General features: G+C 40.2%; 2 protein-coding genes and 1 pseudogene across 4 annotated transcripts; all 3 read left to right on the top strand.

Annotated features, from left to right (window-relative positions):
• Window positions 1–486: 486 nt before the first annotated feature.
• On the top strand, window positions 487–2,819 carry LOC147307867 (tripartite motif-containing protein 16-like; annotated as a pseudogene).
• A 7,488-nt stretch (window positions 2,820–10,307) lies between these two features.
• LOC147307866 (E3 ubiquitin/ISG15 ligase TRIM25-like) lies at window positions 10,308–12,497 on the top strand. Of its 2 annotated transcripts, XM_086273658.1 has the most exons (2): window positions 10,308–11,192; window positions 11,900–12,497. In XM_086273658.1, the coding sequence occupies exons 1-2, from the start codon at window positions 10,401–10,403 to the stop codon at window positions 11,954–11,956; spliced, it is 849 nt and encodes a 282-aa protein (XP_086129784.1). In that variant the 5' UTR covers window positions 10,308–10,400; the 3' UTR covers window positions 11,957–12,497. The 2 variants fall into 2 exon arrangements, with proteins under 2 accessions (XP_086129784.1, XP_086129783.1); XM_086273657.1 differs by having other exon boundaries at window positions 10,317–12,497.
• Window positions 12,498–17,262: 4,765 nt separating this feature from the next.
• LOC147307865 (tripartite motif-containing protein 16-like) lies at window positions 17,263–21,737 on the top strand. 2 transcript variants are annotated; one of them, XM_086273659.1, is made up of 2 exons: window positions 17,263–17,318; window positions 19,205–21,737. In XM_086273659.1, exon 2 carries the CDS (start codon window positions 19,388–19,390, stop codon window positions 21,047–21,049), a length of 1,662 nt encoding a protein of 553 aa, XP_086129785.1. In that variant the 5' UTR covers window positions 17,263–17,318; window positions 19,205–19,387; the 3' UTR covers window positions 21,050–21,737. The 2 variants fall into 2 exon arrangements, with proteins under 2 accessions (XP_086129785.1, XP_086129786.1); XM_086273660.1 differs by lacking the exon at window positions 17,263–17,318 and adding an exon at window positions 17,709–17,790.
• Window positions 21,738–23,433: the final 1,696 nt, after the last annotated feature.

Raw genomic sequence — 23,433 nt, 5'->3', positions numbered from 1 at the left:
CAGCTAACAACCCAATTTACATATGAATGACTAGCCAATTTAGCTTCCACTTGGCTGAAGCTAAAGCTTAGCTAAAAGCCTACCAGCCATTTGGCTGGTGGCGGGTTTTAAAGGTAGAAAGGTAGAAGCCTGGGACTCCTAGTGTTAAATGAACGATAAACAAAGGCCAAGAAAACTGAGTTAAACTCCTGAGTCTACTATATATTTGCACTATGAATAAATGAATTGTTAAACTTTAACTGGGTCAGACTTGTTACTGCATGCTGTAACCAAACATACCACACCCTGCATCATGTGATTGGCTCTTGGTCGCTCTGTAAGAATATTTCTTTAGCGCCTCCCTTCACAGATGTGTCTGTATCAGGATGGGTCTAAACAACATGGTGTAAATGCAGTTGCTGGTGAGCCTCATTTCCTGTAGGAGGTGAACAAGAGCAGAGATCTGTTTCCCTTCAGAGCACAGAGGTTGTTTCTGTTCAGAGGAAGTGAAACTGTCGGACAGTCACTGAGAGACGGTGAAACGGCACAGCACATGAATCAAATGGATCAAACAAAAATCTGCTGTTCAGTCTGTTTGGATCTACTGAAGGATCCGGTGACTATTCCCTGTGGACACAGCTACTGCATGAACTGTATTAAAAGCTTCTGGGATGAAGAGGAAAAGAAGAAAATCTACAGCTGCCCTCAGTGCCGGAGGACTTTCACAGCAAGGCCTGTCCTGGAGAAAAGCACCATGTTAGCAGATTTAGTGGAGGAGCTGAAGAAGACTGGACTCCAAGCTGCTCCTGCTGATCACTGCTATGCTGGACCTGAAGATGTGGCCTGTGATCTGTGCTCTGGCATGAAGCTAAAGGCTGTGAAATCCTGTCTAGTGTGTTTGGTCTCTTACTGTGAGAAACACCTTCAGCCACATTATGATGTGGTTCAATTAAAGAAACACAAGCTGGTGGAGCCCTCCAAGAAGCTCCAGGAGAACATCTGCTCTCGTCATGATGAGGTGATGAAGATGTTCTGCCGTACTGATCAGCAGAGTATCTGTTATCTCTGCCCTGTGGATGAACATAAAGGCCACGACACAGTCTCAGCTGCAGCAGAAAGGACTGAGAGGCAGAGAGAGCTGGAGGTGAGTCGACAAAACATCCAGCAGAGAATCCAGGACAGAGAGAAAGATGTGAAGCTGCTTCAACAGGAGGTGGAGGCCATCAATCAGTCTGCTGATCAAACAGTGGAGCACAGTGAGAAGATCTTCACTGAGCTGATCCATCTCATCCAGAAAAGAAGCTCTGATGTGAAGCAGCAGATCAGATCCCAGCAGGAAACTGAAGTGAGTCGAGTCAAAGAGCTTCAGGAGAAGCTGGAGCAGGAGATCACTGAGCTGAAGAGGAAAGATGCTGAGCTGAAGCAGCTCTCACACACAGAGGATCACATCCAGTTTCTACACAACTACCCCTCACTGTCAGCACTCATCGAGTCTACAGACTTATCCTGCATCAATATCCGTCCTCTGAGGTATTTTGAGGATGTGACAGCAGCTGTGTCAGAGGTCAGAGATAAACTACAGGACATTCTGAGAGAGGACTGGACAAACATCTCACTGACAGTCACTGAAGTGGATGTTTTACTGTCAGACCCACCAGAGCCAAAGACCAGAGCTGGATTCTTAAAATATTCATGTGAAATCACACTGGATCCAAACACAGCGTACAAACAGCTGTTATTATCAGAGGGGAACAGAAAAGTAACAGTAGTGTATCAACAACAGTCTTATTCTGATCATCCAGACAGATTCACTGGATCGTGGTCGGTCCTGAGTAGAGAGAGTCTGACTGGACGTTGTTACTGGGAGGTGGAGTGGAGAGGGGGAGGAGTTGATGTAGCAGTCGCATACAAGAATATCAGCAGAACAGGGAGTGTGAATGAGTGTGTATTTGGATGTAATGACAAATCTTGGTCATTAGATTGTGACAACAACATCGTTCCTCCAGAGTAGGAGTGTACCTGGATCACAGAGCAGGTATTTTGTCCTTCTACAGTGTCTCTGAAACCATGACTCTCCTCCACAGAGTCCAGACCACATTCACTCAGCCGCTCTATGCTGGACTTTGGCTTTACTATAATTATGGAGACACAGCTGAGTTGATTAAGCTCAAATAGACTGACGTCTTTCATATTTTGGGTTTAAATCTGTGTTTTAGTTTCATTTTATTTTCTCTCCATCATTTCTGCACAGAGATCAGCTGTCAGTCAAACATTATGGGTGGTACCTCCACATCTTCTAGTTGTTCTCTTGATGTTTCTGAGTTTTTAAAGGAGATCTTTCCTGTGACTGTTTATGGAGGCTATCACTGCTCATCATCATTTTTGATTTACTAAAATATTTCTCCACATGAAAATGTAAACTTCTCTATCCTCTAAATGTTTCTGTAATATTTGTCTTGAAAAATGTCGACATTTCTCTTTATGAGTATGGCCGACCATGTGTGTGTGTTTGTGTTTGTTTTTGTCAAAATCATCAAACAAATGAGGAAAAACTGTGATTTTAATGAATGAATTCATATATTGTGTTGATGTTTTATTGTGTGAATAAACTGGAAGGTTTGACTATAAATCAAACTTTGAACAAAGTCTTTTCTTCTGTCTTCATTCCAGGATCTCACTCAAATCTGATGCAGAAAATATGAAACTAATCTGAGAGAATAACTGAAGCAGTTTTCCTCCTGAAGCATCACAAAGTTCAGAGTTCATGTTTAGAGCAGAAGATTCAGCAGTCGCTCTGTGACCTTTCAACTTTCTTCACTAAAACAGCTTCATTACAGAGAAACAAGTCACATTTTCTTGATGTTCTTAAGTTCTTTAAAATGTTTTTAATGGTCCTTGAATGCAGCATCAGTGTCGCAGGTTTAAAAGGTCACTTTCTGTTGTGTTCAAAGATTTCCTTCAGATATGGTCTTTAATCAGTAAAGCCAGTGATACAGCAGTGTCATTAGCTGTGTTATTGGCACCAGGCTGTGTTTATGTATGTATTTAATTCTGTCTGAGGATGTCTTCAGCATGAAATGATCATTTGCTCAGCTGCTGTGTCTCATCTCTTATCAGACATTGGTTGGAACAGAGTTTTGTTGCTGACCATCTGACAAGAGGGTGAAGAAAAGCTTCAGGCTTCATTTGGACACTACGTTGGACAGAAGTCTCCACAAAAATGACTCAGAAACACAAATATTATCAATGAAAGTCCAAATGTCAAAAAGGGGTCATACATGATGCTGAGAAATGTCCTTGAACATTTGAACATGAGTCAGAGGGTTGTCAGGTTTCTACACTGCATCGTGGCATCAAGCCTGAGATGTCTGTGGAAACAAGTATGGAGGACACAAATGCACAGACGCAGTCGAGCTGTTTACTGCTGATGAGGAAGGAAAATAGTCTGTTGGATATTAAAGCAGCATTTATTAGAGTAAGAACAGATACTTGTGTCCTTCATTTGATCCCCGTCAATTTACAGAAGACTTAAGGACCCTTTGACTTCTAACATACAGCTGCATGTTTACAATTATTTATTTATTTATTTCTAGCAAAGCGAGACTTTACTGATTAAAGACATATAATCAGACATATTACTGTTACTCTCTGAAAAAGTCTCACATAAAGCAGATTTATCACAAGCAAACATCAAGACACATCCTTCATGGCTTAAAGTTGCAGTGGGACTCTTTCGCCATCTGGTGGTTGTAACAGTTATGACAACTGTTCCTGCATATATGTCCCTCCTCAGTGTGAAGAAGACTGGACTCCAAGCTGCTCCTGCTGATCACTGCGTGTTCCTCCTGTGTCTAAAATCTATTTCCATTATGAATCAGGAAACTGTTTGCACCAATCATAAAGCCAATAAAATACGTCACACACTAAGAAATAACAAAAAGGAATTGTGCATTTCAAGGAGATTTTTCCCTCGTTTTTTGAAATCATAAGAATACAAACTAATGCAAGACTGTCATGTTTTCATAAGTTTGTAGAGACACTGTTCTGTTGTATTCTAGGACATCAGTCACTTTTTAAATGCATGCTACTCCTCATCATCATCAGCATCATCATCATCAGCACCCATGACCTCCTTTTAGTCTTTGTTTTGTTATTTTTCAGAGTTCAGGAGATGTTCTTATGGTATTTCCACAGTGTACAAGTACTGTTTAGAGCCTTTACCTAAAAGAAAAGAGTAAAGTACAAAGTAGATTTACTCACTGCAGGAAAATAATGCCTCAATCTGATATATTGTCTTATATGACAAACTGAAAGTGATGCATCAAAGTGTAAGCAGCATTTTCCTGTTACAGCTGGTCTAGATGGAACTGATCTGATCTCCTTCATGTGCAGGTAGATATCCAGTGGGTTTGCTAAGGGTCACAGATGAGGGGCTGTGTGAGACGTTTAATGGGAAAGGAAATAAAACCATTGTTCCAGACCTGCAGCTAAGATACTCGAGTATCTTCAAATATGAAGCTGAGTATTACTTCCATACTTTCCTCCACTGCTGATGACCTTGTTACCTGCTGCTCCCTGTTAATGATCAGCCTCAGTTCTGATAGTAAACTGTTGGCTCTCTGGGGGGAAGAAAGAAGTTTGTATTTGTTTAAGATACAATGAAATCATATTTTGACATATTGGAAGATGACATGGAGCTGAAAAAATACTACAGGTATAAATGGAAACTACAGTTTATTTCTGTTATTTCCTGTGATAGTGTTTGTACACTCGCTCATGATAACTGTTCATTCAGCTGCTGTTTTTGTCTGCTGGACATCTTTAGCTTTCAGTAAGGATGCATTCATAGATCAGCACATCTTTTTGAACCACATTTCTTATGAGACTCAGAGTTTACATTTTGGAAATGTGGTGAGACCTGGGGTAGAAAGAGACTGAAGCTTCAACCTCGGCAGTTTTGTGTGTGTCTGAAGCAGAAAGATAAGAACTGTGTGGCCAACTCATCACACACACAATCCTGAATCAGAAAAACAGCATCAAGTGTTGTAATTGTTAAACACAGAAGTGTGATTTATATGTGGTTTTACTGATGGTTAACACAGTCGCACAAACACCTGAAACTGATCAAAATATAAAACAACATATTAAACATAAATATGTGCCAGTTACCAGAACTTATATGTGGTTTCACTGAGGTTTAATTCTGCTCAGTTTATCAATACTCACTCATACAAAAGTTTGTTATGTTTTATTGATTATTTGGCTTTAGGTTTTCCAGTTTTCCAGCTGCTGCTGTTTAATGTTTGCCTGGGAAAAGAAATTTCAGTTAGTGTGGGAAGTTTGGTTAAGCTGGTGGAAAACAATACTGTTACACTGACCTTTTGGATAAGATTGTCTTACCTGTGGTTTCTCTGATGTGCACGACAAAACAGTCTCCAGGCAGCTTGAGTGCCCATTTAAAGGTTCCTGGTGGTACCAAGTGATTGAAGAGAGGATTGAAAAGCCATATTAGTTTATTGTAGATTGTAGTCAGTTGGCCAAGCTTGTAATGAAAAACGGTTCATTACTCGAAGCTTTCATCACAGTCCTCTTTGGTGACATCTGGTGGGCAAATATATGAAGAGCAGCTTGAGTCTGCAGCTTCATTATGATTGCCCACTCTGCAGAGCTGACAGCTTGTGTTTGATGTCATGTGACAGTTCTGTGTGATATCGGGCTGATATGTTGCTTTGAACGTGAATTTTTGGGGGGTGAAAAAATTATGTTATCATCAATCAATCATGTGGTCAGAAGAATCTGTGCTTACCTTGCAGGAATGTTTTCAATTTACAGATTGGGAAGTTTTTATTCAGCCTTGATGCTTTGGTGGATGTTAGCTCATATGCAGTTTTTGTAAAGACATGATTATACCCCTTAAGCGTGCTAAAGTGTACCCTAACAATAAGCCATGGGTCACCAAATGCATCAAATCCTGTTTAAGGAAAAAGAGACAGGCTTTTAAAGAGGGGGCTGTTACTGACTTTCAGGCAGTCACCAAAGACTTGAAAATCGAGCTCTTGAAAGCAAAACAGATCTACAAAAACCTTCTTGAAAGAAAATTTGCTGCAAAACGTTTTGAGTCTGCCTGGACTTGTATGAAAACCATATCAGGGTTTCAAAATCCCCAGAGCAGCAGTCAGATCATTGTAGACGGTTTTAAGTCAGACAGAGATTTGAATATGCTTGATGCTCGTTTTAGTTCTTCTGAACTGAAACAGAAACTGAAAGATACTCAACACTTCATCACTGAACTCAGCGATGTCCAAAAGGCCTTTCATACAGTTAATGTGAACAAGAGCCAGGGCCCTGATAACATTAGTGCCGCCTAATTAAATCTTGTGCTAAAGAGCTCAGTCCTAAATTTCAGCTTATTTTCAATAAATCCTTTCAAATACAAAATGTGCCCTCGCTTTGGAAGGAAGCTGTCGTCGTTCATGTCCCTAAATCTAGTCGTCCAAACGTCTTGAATGACTTCAGGCCTGTTGCCTCACCTGAGTTGTCATGAAAGTCTGAAAAAATCATCAGAAATGTGATTATGGAAGAGATTGAATATCAGCTGGATCCAATGCAGTTTGCGCACAGGCCCGACAGAGGAGTGCAGGACGCGCTTTTGACTCGACTAAATCTGATTCTTAAACATGTAGAGAGTAAAGGGACTTTTGCAAGACTTCTTTTCATTGATTTTTCTTCTGCTTTTAATACAATACAGCCCCATATTTTAATGAAAAGACTTTTAGAAGAGTTTGAAATCAGGAAAAACCTGGTTTGCTGGATTTTAGATCTTTTAACTGACAGGTCACAAAGCGTGAGAATAAATGGGGTTCTGTCTGACCCAGTGTTCTCCTCCACAGCTTCTCCTCCAGGGTCTCTTATCGCCCTTATTATTCATTCTCTTTACAAACACATGTCAGAGCAGATATGAAAACAGGGCCATCATTAAATTTACAGATGACTTTGTTATTGTCAGCTTACTGAAAGAGGGTGAAACTCACCACGGTCCAATCATTGATGACTTTGTTCAGTGGTGGGAGGAGTCTTATCTCCAATTGAACATATCTAAAACAAAAGATATGGTTATTGATTTTAGGAAACAACTAAATGGGCACAGAGTCACTTTAATTAAAGGTCAGAAAATAGAGCAAGTGCAATCATATAAATATCTTGGGACCATAATCAATGAAAAACTGAACTTTTATTGCAAATCGGTCTGTAAAAAGGGTCACCAGTGCCTTTACTGCCTCAGGAAACTTGCTCATTTCCACATTGAGCGAAAGATTTGAACTTTGTTTTCTTGTTCTTTTATTGAGTCTGTTTTATCTTTTTGTTTGGTGCCATGGTTCAGTCAGACCTCTGTCACAGAGAAAAATTGACTGAATTAGTGAGTGAGATGGTCCAGTCGTCTGATAGATGAGTCACAGGCCTGTTTAGACTCCCTGTACTCTAAACAGGTACCACAGATGCTTAATCAATCCTTAAAAATGGTTCCCATCCTCTACGGGGTGGATTTAGCTTCTTTCTTCAGGACGGAGGTTTCTAGTTCCAAGATGCAGGACAAAGCATTATAAAAACAGCTTTGTCCCTGCTGCTGTCACTGAACTCAATAAGAATTGTTTTTGATTTGATTCATTTTGTTTAATTACTAAATATGTGTTTTGTCAGGTTTCATTAGGTGTGTGTGTTTGTGAAGGGAGGCCAAATGCTATCATTGTTCTGTAAAGCAAATTTACCTGTGGGTATAAATAAAGTAACCTTAACTTAAAGCTTATAGGAGGTTGTGAGGTCACTGCCTCCACCTGATTATGTAATTAACCAGCAGACTGGTACGTTTATATATAATATACTATAAGTTATATCATTATAATTATGTGTACATCATATTTCTTATGTACATTTTAGACCTGGGAGCAGAAATGCTGATGAACTGGTTTTTATTGAGGAACAGGCAGAGCGTCCTCTCTTCCTGGCTCCATGTCTATAATTATGTCACACACTGATTCGCTCACACAAAATCACCAAAACACAGCACAAATCCCACCAATGGTTCAATTCCTTATAAATCTTTGAATCAGGTACTGAAGCAGTGACGTGCTGAATGAAGCTTCAGACGTCATTGATCACGTGACTCTGTTCAGTCAAACCAAGCCTCAGCACAGCGTTTCTGAAGCAGTGTGTTGATTTTTTGACACACGTGCCGGAGCTTCAGCTTCAAACGGGCCGTCACCATCAGAGTTGCTGGAACCATGTCCCACTACTGGCTACTCTGTTTTATTCTGTGTTAAGTTTTTGAATGTGAATTTTCTGTGTTAAGAATAACAAAGAAAATGTAATGAAGTGATTTTAAAGTTTAAACTTTGTGTTAAATCTTGTGAGTCAGAGAGAGAGAGAGAGATGAGGTGTGGGTGGACATCAGATGATCAAATGTCAACAACCTGATTGGCCCAAGTGTGAAGATGTGACGTCCAGTGAGGGAAGGGGGGAGAAAGGGTGAGCAGGTATAAAAGTGAGGTGAAGAAGAGATTCGGGGTTCTTCCCTTTTGTCCTCTGTGAGATGAGCAGTTCAGAAGTTTGGATCTAAGAGGTTCACAGTTAAAATTCCAGCAGAGACGCTAAAAGGAGAACCACAGTCCAACCTGTGAATGTTTTTAACCCTTTGTGAAACAACAAAGGCATAAATATGATCATATCAATATTATCTACTGGGTCAGACTCATAGGATCAGGGATTAGAACTCCTTTTATCAGAGAGATGAAATCTACTTCCTGTACAGGGTTTTTTTGTGGGCCTACCGATCGACAGAAACTAGAGTCAATAAAAAAACTGGACATTGGCTCAATGTGTGTGTGGCACAGGCAAACAAGGACTGAGCGCTGTGTAGTCCCACATAAAGTCAGACACCTGCTCACCCTAGGTGGACCATGGCATGGTCTATATGGAGGATACAGACACTGCTGAAAACATGACTCTGTCTGGTTTAGATGATCAAATGTATTTACTTTAGGAGGCTGTGGCTCAGAGTACATTCACATAATGCCTTTGAATAAATGTAAAAAGCTGGTTTTTCTCCTGCTTTGATTTCTTTGTCCAGGTAGAAATTCTGCTTTTTGCCTCTAAAATCTGAAACAGTTTGAAACAAAGTTTGGCGCTCTAATCCTCTCTGTGTTTGTCCTTTGGTCAGATGGTGATATTGAATGAAATATTCCAGTATTCAGTAGCTCAGCAGCTTTGTAACATGTGGTTTTGCACACTGTTCAAACCTCAGATGTTTGTGTAAACAAGTGTGGAGGACACAAACTCACGGGGGGAGGAACGACATTTACTGTTGATGTGTCTGACATTTAGTCTCCATGAGTTCTCATAAGACTGAAGAACTCTGTGATCTCTAACATGCAGCTGTATGTTTTGAAATCATGTGTCTCATTCTCTGGACTTTACTAGACAACAAGTGAAGAACATGTAACGAATATCATCTTTAAAGTGATGAATAATAACTCTGCCTCTGTGTCATAAAAAGATCGTACTTCTGAAAGGTCAGAGGGCAGCATCCACTCTGGGTTTACACAGTTTTGCAGCTTTAGCTCTTCTGAAGTTCAGCACCTGCTTTTTCAACCAATCAGAAGCCAGTATTGTAGAGAGTTCATATTTCTTTTCATGCAATTGAATAATTTTGAATGTTTAGGTGAATATTTATATTTAGAGTATTTTCTCGATCAGTGTCTTCAGTCCTGACCCTGAGTGCGTACATTTAAAAATAAAGTGATATAACTTCTTTTACATTACTGTGAACTTCTTGTACAGTTTGACAGCTGATTGTTGTCGTGTTTGTCGTCATATGAAGATCGTTTCCTAAAGAGGGCTGAACAGTCATTTAGCCTCTGGCTCCATCCATGAATCTGATGTTTGCTGTATAATCTGTGCTGTTAAAAGTGTAATGGAACATATAATTTGTACATATAATTTCATATGTAATTATGATGATCTTTACCCATTAAGATTTTAAATGAAACGATAAACAAAGGCCAAGAAAACTGAGTTAAACTCCTGAGTCTACTATATATTTGCACCATGAAGAAATGAATTGTTAAAGTTTAACTGGGTCAGACTTGTTACTGCATGTTGTAACCAAACATACCACACCCTGCATCATGTGATTGGCTCTTGGTCGCTCAGTAAGAATATTTCTTTAGTGCCTCCCTTCACAGCTGTGTCTGTATCAGGATGGGTCTAAACAACATGGTGTAAATGCAGTTGCTGGTGAGCCTCATTTCCTGTAGGAGGTGAACAAGAGCAGAGATCTGTTTCCCTTCAGAGCACAGAGGTTGTTTCTGTTCAGAGGAAGTGAAACTGTCTGACAGTCACTGAGAGACGGTGAAACGGCACAGCACATGAATCAAATGGATCAAACAAAATTCTGCTGTTCAGTCTGTTTGGATCTACTGAAGGATCCGGTGACTATTCCCTGTGGACACAGCTACTGCATGAACTGTATTAAAAGCTTCTGGGATGAAGAGGAAAAGAAGAAAATCTACAGCTGCCCTCAGTGCCGGAGGACTTTCACAGCGAGGCCTGTCCTGGAGAAAAACACCATGTTAGCAGATTTAGTGGAGGAGCTGAAGAAGACTGGACTCCAAGCTGCTCCTGCTGATCACTGCTATGCTGGACCTGAAGATGTGGCCTGTGATGTCTGCACTGGGAGAAAAATGAAAGCCTTCAAGTCCTGTTTATTCTGTCTGGCATCTTACTGTGAGAAACACCTTCAGCCTCATTATGATTCACCTACATTCAAGAAACACAAGCTGGTGGAGCCCTCCAAGAAGCTCCAGGAGAACATCTGCTCTCGTCATGATGAGGTGATGAAGATGTTCTGTCGTACTGATCAGCAGAGTATCTGTTATCTCTGCTCTGTGGATGAACATAAAGGCCACGACACAGTCTCAGCTGCAGCAGAAAGGACTGAGAGGCAGAGAGAGCTGGAGGTGAGTCGACAAAACATCCAGCAGAGAATCCAGGACAGAGAGAAAGATGTGAAGCTGCTTCAACAGGAGGTGGAGGCCATCAATCAGTCTGCTGATCAAACAGTGGAGCACAGTGAGAAGGTCTTCACTGAGCTGATCCATCTCATCCAGAAAAGAAGCTCTGATGTGAAGCAGCAGATCAGATCCCAGCAGGAAACTGAAGTGAGTCGAGTCAAAGAGCTTCAGGAGAAGCTGGAGCAGGAGATCACTGAGCTGAAGAGGAAAGATGCTGAGCTGAAGCAGCTCTCACACACAGAGGATCACATCCAGTTTCTACACAACTACCCCTCACTGTCAGCACTCAGTGAGTCTACAGACTCATCCAGCATCAATATCCGTCCTCTGAGCTACTTTGAGGATGTGACAGCAGCTGTGTCAGAGGTCAGAGATAAACTACAGGACATTCTGAGAGAGGAATGGACAAACATCTCACTGACAGTCACTGAAGTGGATGTTTTACTGTCAGATCCACCAGAGCCAAAGACCAGAGCTGGATTCTTAAAATATTCATGTGAAATCACACTGGATCCAAACACAGCAAACAAACTGCTGTTATTATCAGAGGGGAACAGAAAAGCAGCAGCAGTGAATCAACAACAGTCTTATTCTGATCATCCAGACAGATTCACTGGATGGTGGCAGGTCCTGAGTAGAGAGAGTCTGACTGGACGTTGTTACTGGGAGGTGGAGTGGAGAGGGGAACAAGTTTATGTAGCAGTCGCATACAAGAATATCAGCATTGCAGGGAGTGGGAATGAATGTAAATTTGGACATAATGACAAATCTTGGTCATTAGATTGTAACAACAACAGTTTTACATTTCGGTACAACAACATCCAAACTCCTGTCTCAGGTCCTCGTTCCTCCAGAGTAGGAGTGTACCTGGATCACAGAGCAGGTATTTTGTCCTTCTACAGCGTCTCTGAAACCATGACTCTCCTCCACAGAGTCCAGACCACATTCACTCAGCCGCTCTATGCTGGACTTTGGCTTTGGCGAATTGGAGACACTGCTGAGTTGATTAAGCTCAAATAGACTGAAGTCTTTCATATTGTGGGTTTAAATCTGTATTTTAGTTTCATTTTATTTTCTCTCCATCATTTCTGCACAGAGATCAGCTGTCAGTCAAACATTATGGGTACCTCCACATCTTCTAGTTGTTCTCTTGATGTTTCTCAGTTTTTAAAGGAGATCTTTCCTGTGACTGTTTATGGAGGCTATCACTGCTCATCATCATTTTGATTTACTAAAATATTTCTCCACATCAAAATGTAAACTTCTCTATCCTCTAAATGTTTCTGGAATATTTGTATTGAAAAATGTCGACATTTCTCTTTATGAGTATGGCAGACCATGTGTGTGTGTTTGTTTTTGTCAAAATCATCAAACAAATGAGGAAAAACTGTGATTTTAATGAATGAATTCATATATTGTGTTGATGTTTTATTGTGTGAATAAACTGGAAGGTTTGACTATAAATCAAACTTTGAACAACGTCTTTTCTTCTGTCTTCATTCCAGGATCTCACTCAAATCTGATGCAGAAAATATGAAACTAATCTGAGAGAATAACTGAAGCAGTTTTCCTCCTGAAGCATCACAAAGTTCAGAGTTCATGTTTAGAGCAGAAGATTCAGCAGTCGCTCTGTGACCTTTCAACTTTCTTCACTAAAACAGCTTCATTACAGAGAAACAAGTCACATTTTCTTGATGTTCTTAAGTCCTTTCAGATGTTTTTAATAGTCCTTGAATGCAGCATCAGTGTGGCAGGTTTAAAAGGTCACTTTCTGTTGTGTTCAAAGATTTCCTTCAGATATGGTCTTTAATCAGTAAAGCCAGTGATACAGCAGTGTCATTAGCTGTGTTATTGGCACCAGGCTGTGTTTATGTATGTATTTAATTCTGTCTGAGGATGTCTTCAGCATGAAATGATCATTTGCTCAGCTGCTGTGTCTCATCTCTTATCAGACATTGGTTGGAACAGAGTTTTGTTGCTGACCATCTGACAAGAGGGTGAAGAAAAGCTTCAGGCTTCATTTGGACACTACGTTGGACAGAAGTCTCCACAAAAATGACTCAGAAACACAAATATTATTAATGAAAGTCCAAATGTCAAAAAGGGGTCATACATGATCCTGAGAAATGTCCTTGAACATTTGAACATGAGTCAGAGGGTTGTCAGGTTTCTACACTGCATCGTGGCATCAAGCCTGAGATGTCTGTGGAAACAAGTATGGAGGACACAAATGCACAGACGCAGTCGAGCTGTTTACTGCTGATGAGGAAGGAAAATAGTCTGTTGGATATTAAAGCAGCATTTATTAGAGTAAGAACAGATACTTGTGTCCTTCATTTGATCCCCGTCAATTTACAGAAGACTTAAGGACCCTTTGACTTCTAACATACAGCTGCATGTTTACAATTTTATTATTGATTTATTTATTTCTAGCAAAGCGAGACTTTACTGATTAAAGACATATAATCAGACATATTGCTGTTACTTTCTGAAAAAGACTCTCATAAAGCAGATTTATCACAAGCAAACATCAAGACACATCCTTCATGGCGTAAAGGTGCAGTGGGACTCTTTCGCCATCTGGTGGTTGTACAATTTTCTCTCGTCTCTTATTTGTTGTGTGTGATCAGGACAATTCTGGAGAAGATGAGCCTGCAGGGGAAAGTCACCCCCTGCAGGCCAGAAGGAAATGAGATATCTTAAAAATACAAAGTATGTATATGTGATATCAAGAAGATAATCCTTAAGAACACAAGTTAATAAATGCAATTACTAAGAGTTGTTGTGTTGTATTGATTTGCTTCCTGTCCTAATTCCCTCTCTCCCTGAGGACACTCCAGGGCCATTTATGCACACAAATCAGTTACAGGATCAAATGAATAATAGAAAATAAACAGAAATAGAAAATGTTCTTCTATAAGTTTCACAGAGATTTGGTTTACATATTTTATATAATATAGTAAATGTGCATGAATGACCAGCAATCATTCAGTCACTGCGACATTTCTGGGTCCATTTTAAAGTTGTCACGCTTTGGCGCTAGCGACCGGAAAAACACAAAAGTGAGTGCAGACTTTACTGAAGGCTAGAAGACTGTCCAATTTCACAGCAGCTCACTTCCGGCCTACCCGGCCTTCGAAGGACCCGCCTTATGTGGACCGGGTAGGTCAGGTCCTTCGAAGCATGATACCCTTGAATTTGGACACAGCCCCAGAGAACATGACTGGGGAAACATGGATCACATGACAGGAAGAGCAACAGAAGGAAACATGAGGGAAGCAAGAACTCACAACAAAGACAATCACAGCCACACAGAGGGAGACACAGAGGGCAAAGACACAAGGGGGGAAATACTAACTAATACACATCTAAACAGGGACAACCTCGGCACTAGAGAATCAACTTAACCAAAGACGACTTAAACATGAAACATAATACAAAATGACATCAAAACACAAGAAAACTGAAAACGCTGCGTCAATGATCCAGGATCGTGACAGGTTTGAGGCCTCAGTGTTGTCACTGCAGTAGATCAAGCAGTCAATATAATAATCCTGACATGTTTGTATAGTTGCATGTAGATCAAGTGTAAGCATACCACAGGTTATTATTTATTTATTATTTGCTACTACATATGTCATATTAGCTAAACTGACATAAGATTTGTTGCCAAGAAGCATTTTTACAACAAAGAAATAAATGACCAGACACAACTTTCCTTACATTTCATAGTAAGTTTTGATGGTTTTCCACGTTTTTGTTTGTTTGTTACAGAAATACTAGAACATGGATTCTCCTTTATCGAGCTATTTCACTGCTAACCTCTAAATCCTCTCATCTCCAGAAACCCTGGATGGATGGATGTTAAGACATTATTACTTTATTGCAACAGCAGAGAGTCCAGCCAAACTGATCATTTCATCAGAGCACATTTTTAACTTTTCAGTGGTTGTTTGTTTTGGGGAACTGAGCAGCAGTTAGCCTGGGAAATAGCTAGCAACACTAGATTTAAGGAGATAGCAGCATAACTAAAGGCTGGTTTAGCATCACTGCCCTTTTTATTTAAAAATAAAGTTTTATACCCTATATCTTAAAAGTGGCGTTTGGCCTCAATTATGATCTCTGGACCTGAACTCCACGTAAGACTGAATGATGAATAATTCAACATAACACTGGATGAGAGAAATTAAGGCATGCACCCTGGCAAAATAAAAACACAATGAAAGTGAAAAAAGTGAAAATGAAAAGTGTTGGTTGTTTGTAAATGATGTCGTACTTGCATAGGTCCTGTCTACTCACAGCACTTTCTGCTACATGTCTCATGTACCCAGTCACACACATTCATGCAGCACTTCTATCTGTGCCTGAGGGCTTTAGCCAACATTCACACACGCTGATGGACTTGGGGTTCAGTGTCTTGTCCAAGGATACTTTGGCATATGGACTGGAGGAAACTGTGGACCAATCCACTGACCCTGTGACTGGTACCAATTGTACCACCTGAACCACAGCTGGGACAAGATTAAAGCTGCTTAAAAGAAAACAGCAAGAGCAAAAAATAAAGAACACTTGGGAAAGTCCGAATAGAGATAACATGTGTTCACTGCTTGAGCCGCAATCTACTAGCTAACCTGAGTGAAGGAAAAGATTTGTCACGATTAACCTCTAAAGTTGGCAGCTCCTTGTAATGAATCATTTGACATTTCCATTTACTGCCAGTCTTTAGTGACTGAAACACTAACATGTGAAATTGGCTGTCAGAATTCACAGTTATGTTCTGCAGCAGATTTTAATCAAACTTCATGCAGCCTGGCGGGTGTTCATCGGCCTTCCTGGTGATTTAATTGGCCAGCACCTTAGCGTGCAAGGTGAATACAGCATGAATCACACAGGCTGCCATAAACAAAGTTACGCCCAAGACACATATTTGAAATTAAAATCAGCTGAGGACCTCGGTGCTGCTGCATACACACCTCCACACCACATTATACACCTGAACACCACGGGGCTAGTGATGGAAATTCCAGCTGTTTTTTTCCCTTTTCAGATCTGAAGTGTGTTCAAAGCATTGTTTTAATTTGTTTCAGATCCGGATATAATGCCTATTTATGTCCTGTTTCATATGTAACATGAGTTCGCCTTCTGAGGCTGCACATTAAAATGTACTCTCAGCTATTTGTTCAAAAGTCACTGAAAACAAGTGAAATAGTGCAGCAAGGAAATCAGATGGACGAAATAAGATTCTCTATTTTGATCTGTTTGGATCTACTGAAGGATACGGTGACTATTCCCTGTGGACACAGCTACTGCATGAACTGTATTAAAACCCTTCTGGGATGAAGAGAAGAAAATCTATAGCTGCCCTCAGTGCAGACAGACTTTCACATCGAGACATGTCCTGATGGAAAACACCATGTAAGCAGATTTAGTGGAGGAGCTGAAGAAGACTGGACTCCAAGCTGGACCTGAAGATGTGGCCTGTGATGTCTGCACTGGGAGAAAAATGAAAGCCTTCAAGTCCGGTTATGATGAGGTGATAAAGATGTTCTGCTATAGGAAAATATCTGCAGATGTGTTTACATTTTTATGTTGAATATTCTTTTTAAGATTTGCTACAAAAACTGAGGCAGGATTTAAATGGCTAGTTTTGATCTTTTTATCTATAATTTGTTAAATTTTAAATTCCTTCAAGTTTTTTGTAAACTGGAGTGCCCATTATGAATAATTGAATTATTTGCACTGGTAATAAATACAGTAAAATACATTCACGAATAACAAAAAGTTTTTTCGTTTTCAATTTTTTTAAAAATATAACCAAACAATACAACAATGCACCAAAATTTTCAGGACTGTGGATGATACAAAGTGCTGCTGTAACTGTGACAGGGTGGAAAACTACCCTTATAGCCCCTTAGCAGTACCAAAAGTCTCCATACAGGTGTTATTCATAAGTTGATTTTGTACTAAAAGAGTTGACAGTAAAAAAAAAAGGCACTCAGTTAATACAAATTCTTAAGCCTGAAAACAATGTAAATACACTGCGAAATTGTTTTAAATTGGTTATTTTTCATGTTGCATTAATGGTTGTCATTTGATTCAAGAGAACTGCGATCTGTACATCAGTAATCGGCTAGTAAGTCTTTTCTGGGATCGATTGGTAATGGCTTCTTTCTCTACCAGGGGGCTTTCGCGCGCTCTCTCCTCATTACAAAACTACTGCAGAAGAGAAGCATCTCAAAATCACCCTCGTCATTCTTTCCTCCGTGTTTTAAGGTAATGGTGGTCAAAACATGATATTTTATACTCTGTACGTTGTTGAGATATTTTATAGGTAGTCTTTCGTTATTTTGTGAGCTTCAGAAACATTTTATTATAGATTTTTAGTGGGTAGACCGCGGTTTTGAGCCTCAGTTGCACAATGGCCATTAAGCTAACGGCAGGAGCTACAAACGTTTCTATTGTTATCTATTTTGTACAGAAACATGTTCAGATACAAATAGTAAGCACTCAATTGTAATTTTTGGGTTATTAATTAGCTCTTTCTTCCACTGTGTGACATTGAGCAGTACGCAATGTGAATTACTTATGTTCATTTTTCATTGCATTAAACTACTGCATGAGAGAATCACTTGAAAATCACTCGTAATTTCCCCTCTGCTTTCAGGGGTGTAACATAACTGCGCAATACAGCTGCAGTGAGCAAAGCTTTGGATGTCCAGTTAAGAAATTAAAATACTAAAGCTAAGTAGGTGAAGCAAGCATGCAGTTAATGACTTTTTTACACCACAGTACACTTGGCATTCGGGCTGCCAAGATTAGTCGACTAGTCATTATTACGTCGTTTATCAAAATCGTAAACCACTAATTTAATAGTCGACGCGTCGTTTGAAGCTTTGTAAGATCCTGAAAGACAGGAATAAGCAGTAGGATTTAAGAGTGTAATAACGGACTGAAACAGAAGATGGCAGCAATGCATGTTCAAGGATGCCACCTGCCGTTAAAGGCAAAAGAAGAAGAAGCAGTCTCCGGCATCGTAGCTCTGTCCAAATTCAGGGGCGGCATCCTTCGGAGGCCGCATTTGTAGGCCGATTGCGTTACAGCGACGCGACGAAGGCTCCGACAAATGCGTCGTCCTTTTCCCCGGATTTGGAGGATGGGTCATGCTAGTGCAGTAAGCTGTGCGTCCAATGGATGCATGATCTGATCAGTCAACTAATCGCAAAAATAATCGGTGACTAGTCGACGATCAAAATGATCAAGCCCTACTTGGCACTGGTCATTTGTATAATAATTCTTACATAATGAGTGAAACATATGTTTGATTTATTGTAGACAGTTGTTCCCATGCTTATTTTGAGGAAAAAGTCAACACGTGAGATTAGTTGTTTCAAGAAAAACTGCCATGGCTGCTGTACCCTCTACAAAATGCCTTGTTTAGATGAGTTAAGAGTGTAACAAATTCGTCCTGTTTAATCCACAAGGGCAGGGGTGTCAAAGTCCTGAAACTTTTACATGTGTCCCTGCTGCAACACACCTGAATAAAATGAGTAGGTCATTAGCAAGAGTCTTGACTACATGCTGAGGTGGGAACCCCTAAACCTCAACATTTTTAACTTAACATTCAGCAATTATTTCAACTCAAAACGTTCAGTTATCAGCATTCACACTGCAGTTTCTTCAGAAAATGGATTTTCTAGTTTGAAATAAATGAAAGTGTTGGGAAAAAATGTACTTCAACAATAAAAATGCTTATATTGTGCCACGTTCATTCATGAGCTGCTATAACATGAATCTAATGGCTGAATTGTCACCTCAGTATGCAGTCAGGGCTCTTGCTAATTAATCTAATTTTATTGAGGTGTGTTGGAGCAGCGACACATGTAAAAGTTTCAGGACCTCAAGGACTGGAGTTTTGACACCTGTGCACAAGGGTGTAACCAGCGTTATCATGGAGCGCTTTATTATTATCTCAAAAGGTACTATACCAATAAAGTTTTACCTTACTTAAATCATCGCCACAAGGCATTTCATATAGGCTAAGTTACTAGTTAACAAGGTTAGCTAGGTCACAGTTTTAACTGCATATTGTAAATCAAACATAACAAACCCTGGCACTGATGAAATAAGCATTTATGACTTGTTGTTGCCTCCCTTCACAGATGTGTCTGTATCAGGATGGGTCTAAACAACATGGTGTAAATGCAGTTGCTGGTGAGCCTCATTTCCTGTAGGAGGTGAACAAGAGCAGAGATCTGTTTCCCTTCAGAGCACAGAGGTTGTTTCTGTTCAGAGAAAGTCAAACTGTCGGACAGTCACTGAGAGACGGTGAAACGGCACAGCACATGAATCAAATGGATCAAACAAAATTCTGCTGTTCAGTCTGTTTGGATCTACTGAAGGATCCGGTGACTATTCCCTGTGGACACAGCTACTGCATGAACTGTATTAAAAGCTTCTGGGATGGAGAGGAAAAGAAGAAAATCTACAGCTGCCCTCAGTGCCGGAGGACTTTCACACCGAGGCCTGTCCTGATGAAAAACACCATGTTAGCAGATTTAGTGGAGGAGCTGAAGAAGACTGGACTCCAAGCTGCTCCTGCTGATCACTGCTATGCTGGACCTGAAGATGTGGCCTGTGATGTCTGCACTGGAAGAAAAATGAAAGCCTTCAGGTCCTGTTTATTCTGTCTGGCATCTTACTGTGAGAAACACCTTCAGCCACATTATGAAGTAGCTCCATTAAAGAAACACAAGCTGGTGGAGCCCTCCAAGAAGCTCCAAGAGAACATCTGCTCTCGTCATGATGAGGTGATGAAGATGTTCTGCCGTACTGATCAGCAGAGTATCTGTTATCTCTGCTCTGTGGATGAACATAAAGGCCACGACACAGTCTCAGCTGCAGCAGAAAGGACTGAGAGGCAGGGAGAGCTGGAGGTGAGTCGACAAAACATCCAGCAGAGAATCCAGGACAGAGAGAAAGATGTGAAGCTGCTTCAACATGATGTGGAGGCCATCAATCAGTCTGCTGATCAAACAGTGGAGCACAGTGAGAAGATCTTCACTGAGCTGATCCATCTCATCCAGAAAAGAAGCTCTGATGTGAAGCAGCAGATCAGATCCCAGCAGGAAACTGAAGTGAGTCGAGTCAAAGAGCTTCAGGAGAAGCTGGAGCAGGAGATCACTGAGCTGAAGAGGAAAGATGCTGAGCTGAAGCAGCTCTCACACACAGAGGATCACATCCAGTTTCTACACAACTACCCCTCACTGTCAGCACTCAGTGAGTCTACAGACTCATCCAGCATCAATATCCGTCCTCTGAGCTACTTTGAGGATGTGACAGCAGCTGTGTCAGAGGTCAGAGATAAACTACAGGACATTCTGAGAGAGGAACGGACAAACATCTCACTGACAGTCACTGAAGTGGATGTTTTACTGTCAGATCCACCAGAGCCAAAGACCAGAGCTGGATTCTTAAAATATTCATGTGAAATCACACTGGATCCAAACACAGCAAACAAATGTCTGTTATTGTCAGAGGGGAACAGAAAAGCAACATTAATGAATCAACAACAGTCTTATTCTGATCATCCAGACAGATTCACTGACAGGTCTCAGGTCCTGAGTAGAGAGAGTCTGACTGGACGTTGTTACTGGGAGGTGGAGTGGAGAGGGAGAGTTTATGTAGCAGTCGCATACAAGAATATCAGCAGAAAAGGAGGTGAATGTGTTTTTGGACGTAATGACAAATCTTGGTCATTAGATTGTTACAACAACAGTTTTACATTTCGGTACAACAACATCCAAACTCCTGTCTCAGGTCCTTGTTCCTCCAGAGTAGGAGTGTACCTGGATCACAGAGCAGGTATTTTGTCCTTCTACAGCGTCTCTGAAACCATGACTCTCCTCCACAGAGTCCAGACCACATTCACTCAGCCGCTCTATGCTGGACTGACATTTTACTACAATGCATTTGGAGACACAGCTGAGTTGATTAAGCTCAAATAGACTGACGTCTTTCATATTGTGGGTTTAAGTCTGTGTTTTAGTTTCATTTTATTTTCTCTCCATCATTTCTGCACAGAGATCAGCTGTCAGTCAAACATTATGGGTGGTACCTCCACATCTTCTAGTTGTTCTCTTGATGTTTCTGAGTTTTTAAAGGAGATCTTTCCTGTGACTGTTTATGGAGGCTATCACTGCTCATCATCATTTTGATTTACTAAAATATTTCTCCACATGAAAATGTAAACTTCTCTATCCTCTAAATGTTTCTGGAATATTTGTATTGAACAATGTCGACATTTCTCTTTATGAGTATGGCAGACCATGTGTGTGTGTTTGTGTTTGTTTTTGTCAAAATCATCAAACAAATGAGGAAAAACTGTGATTTTAATGAATGAATTCATATATTGTGTTGATGTTTTATTGTGTGAATAAACTGGAAGGTTTGACTATAAATCAAACTTTGAACAAAGTCTTTTCTTCTGTCTTCATTCCAGGATCTCACTCAAATCTGATGCAGAAAATATGAAACTAATCTGAGAGAATAACTGAAGCAGTTTTCCTCCTGAAGCATCACAAAGTTCAGAGTTCATGTTTAGAGCAGAAGATTCAGCAGTCGCTCTGTGACCTTTCAACTTTCTTCACTAAAACAGCTTCATTACAGAGAAACAAGTCACATTTTCTTCATGTTCTTAAGTCCTTTCAAATGTTTTTAATGGTCCTTGAATGCAGCATCAGTGTCGCAGGTTTAAAAGGTCACTTTCTGTTGTGTTCAAAGATTTCCTTCAGATATGGTCTTTAATCAGTAAAGCCAGTGATACAGCAGTGTCATTAGCTGTGTTATTGGCACCAGGCTGTGTTTATGTATGTGTTTAATTCTGTCTGAGGATGTCTTCAGCATGAAATGATCATTTGCTCAGCTGCTGTGTCTCATCTCTTATCAGACATTGGTTGGAATGTCATTGGTCATAGCAGATGGCCCCGCCCCTCCCTGAGCCTGGTTCTGCCGGAGGTTTCTTCGTATTAAAAGGGAGTTTTTCCTTCCCACTGTTCCCTAAGTGCTTGCTCATAGGAGGTCATATGATTGTTGGGTTTTTCGCTGTATGTATTATTGTAGGGTTTACCTTACAATATAAAGCACCTTGAGGCGACTTTTGTTGTGATTTGACGCTATATAAATAAAGTTTAATTGAATGGACACAGTCAAACTGCACGATGCAAATAAAATGACTAAAATCATCTTTCTTGTGGTTTATTGACTTCAGACCAGCAGACAAAGCCGACAGATTCTAAAGTTGGGGAGAAATCTAGATTGTGTACTAAAAAGTTTTTCTTGTTATCGATAGACATTTGGAATGACAGTGTTATGACGTGGACCGAAAACGCAGACAAAGGAGAAAATCAAAGAAAAAAAAAATGTAAAAAAGGTGAACCGTTTCTTTTGGGCTGAAGTCAAAAATGGAAAACAATTAGGGCAAAACGTCCTGGGACAAACTAAACTACAAACTAAACTGGGAGCAGCTAAATTACTATGATGACTGAAACATGAAACTGAACCGGAACATGAAGAAAAAAAACATGAGCATGAACCTGAGAAGTAGAAATAAAACGTTGTGACCAGATGTGACTTGACATGGAGAAAACACACAACCTGACAAAGAACAGGGGAAGGCAGAGGACATGAATACACAGAAGGGTAATGAGGGAAGTGGAAACACAGCTGACACAAATGTACCTGAACGCCACAGGGAAAGTACAACTAAACACACTGATTATGGAACAGAATCCACAATAAAACAGGAAACATTGAGACATGAACTGGGACACGCAAGCTTGACACGAGACAGAGGGAGCGAGACACAAAGGGAACCTACAGACGAGGAGATAACACATGGAAAAAAACAGAAAGAGACTCAAACAAGGAGACGAAGGAGAAACATAAACTAGGTTAAATCTCAACTAAACCCTAACTAATACTAAACACCAGAACCTAACATATTTACAATGTAACATAAAGCAAACTCAACTCAGTTGTTGTTTGTTCTAAAGTAAAGTTCACAGTCTTAAGTGTTGATATTCAACACAAAGAAAAGCTCACGTGTTTGAATTTACTTACAATTAGTTTTTATAAATTCTGACCGTAAACAATTTTTAAAGGTTTGATATTCTTGGACACTCGATATCAGGTGAAGCGATTTAATAAAAATTTTAAAATTTGTAATTTTATATGTCCCAATGAGTCATTTGCACTAAACAGTGACAGTATAACAGATTTGTCATTTAGATCCCAAATTTCTGAGAGAAATAGCTGAATTTAAAATATGGCAGACCTCAAATCAGACTTAATTGATAGAGACATATGCAAATGTGGTGGCACAAAGGTGGAA

The sequence above is a fragment of the Aulonocara sp. 'chitande type north' Nkhata Bay genome, linkage group LG18, assembly GCF_057382095.1.
Source record: "Aulonocara sp. 'chitande type north' Nkhata Bay isolate Kocher_YH1m ecotype deep benthic linkage group LG18, A_spYH_male_GT1.1, whole genome shotgun sequence".
NCBI lineage: Eukaryota > Metazoa > Chordata > Actinopteri > Cichliformes > Cichlidae > Aulonocara > Aulonocara sp. 'chitande type north' Nkhata Bay.
Note: the sequence above shows the minus strand (reverse complement) of the source record. Positions and strands in the feature narration are given on the sequence as shown.

What these genes read in the sequence shown, in the direction of transcription:
- LOC147307866 (XM_086273657.1), top strand. Translation starts at nt 10,401, where the DNA reads ATGAATCAAATGGATCAAACAAAATTCTGCTGTTCAGTCTGTTTGGAT.
- LOC147307865 (XM_086273659.1), top strand. Translation starts at nt 19,388, where the DNA reads ATGAATCAAATGGATCAAACAAAATTCTGCTGTTCAGTCTGTTTGGAT.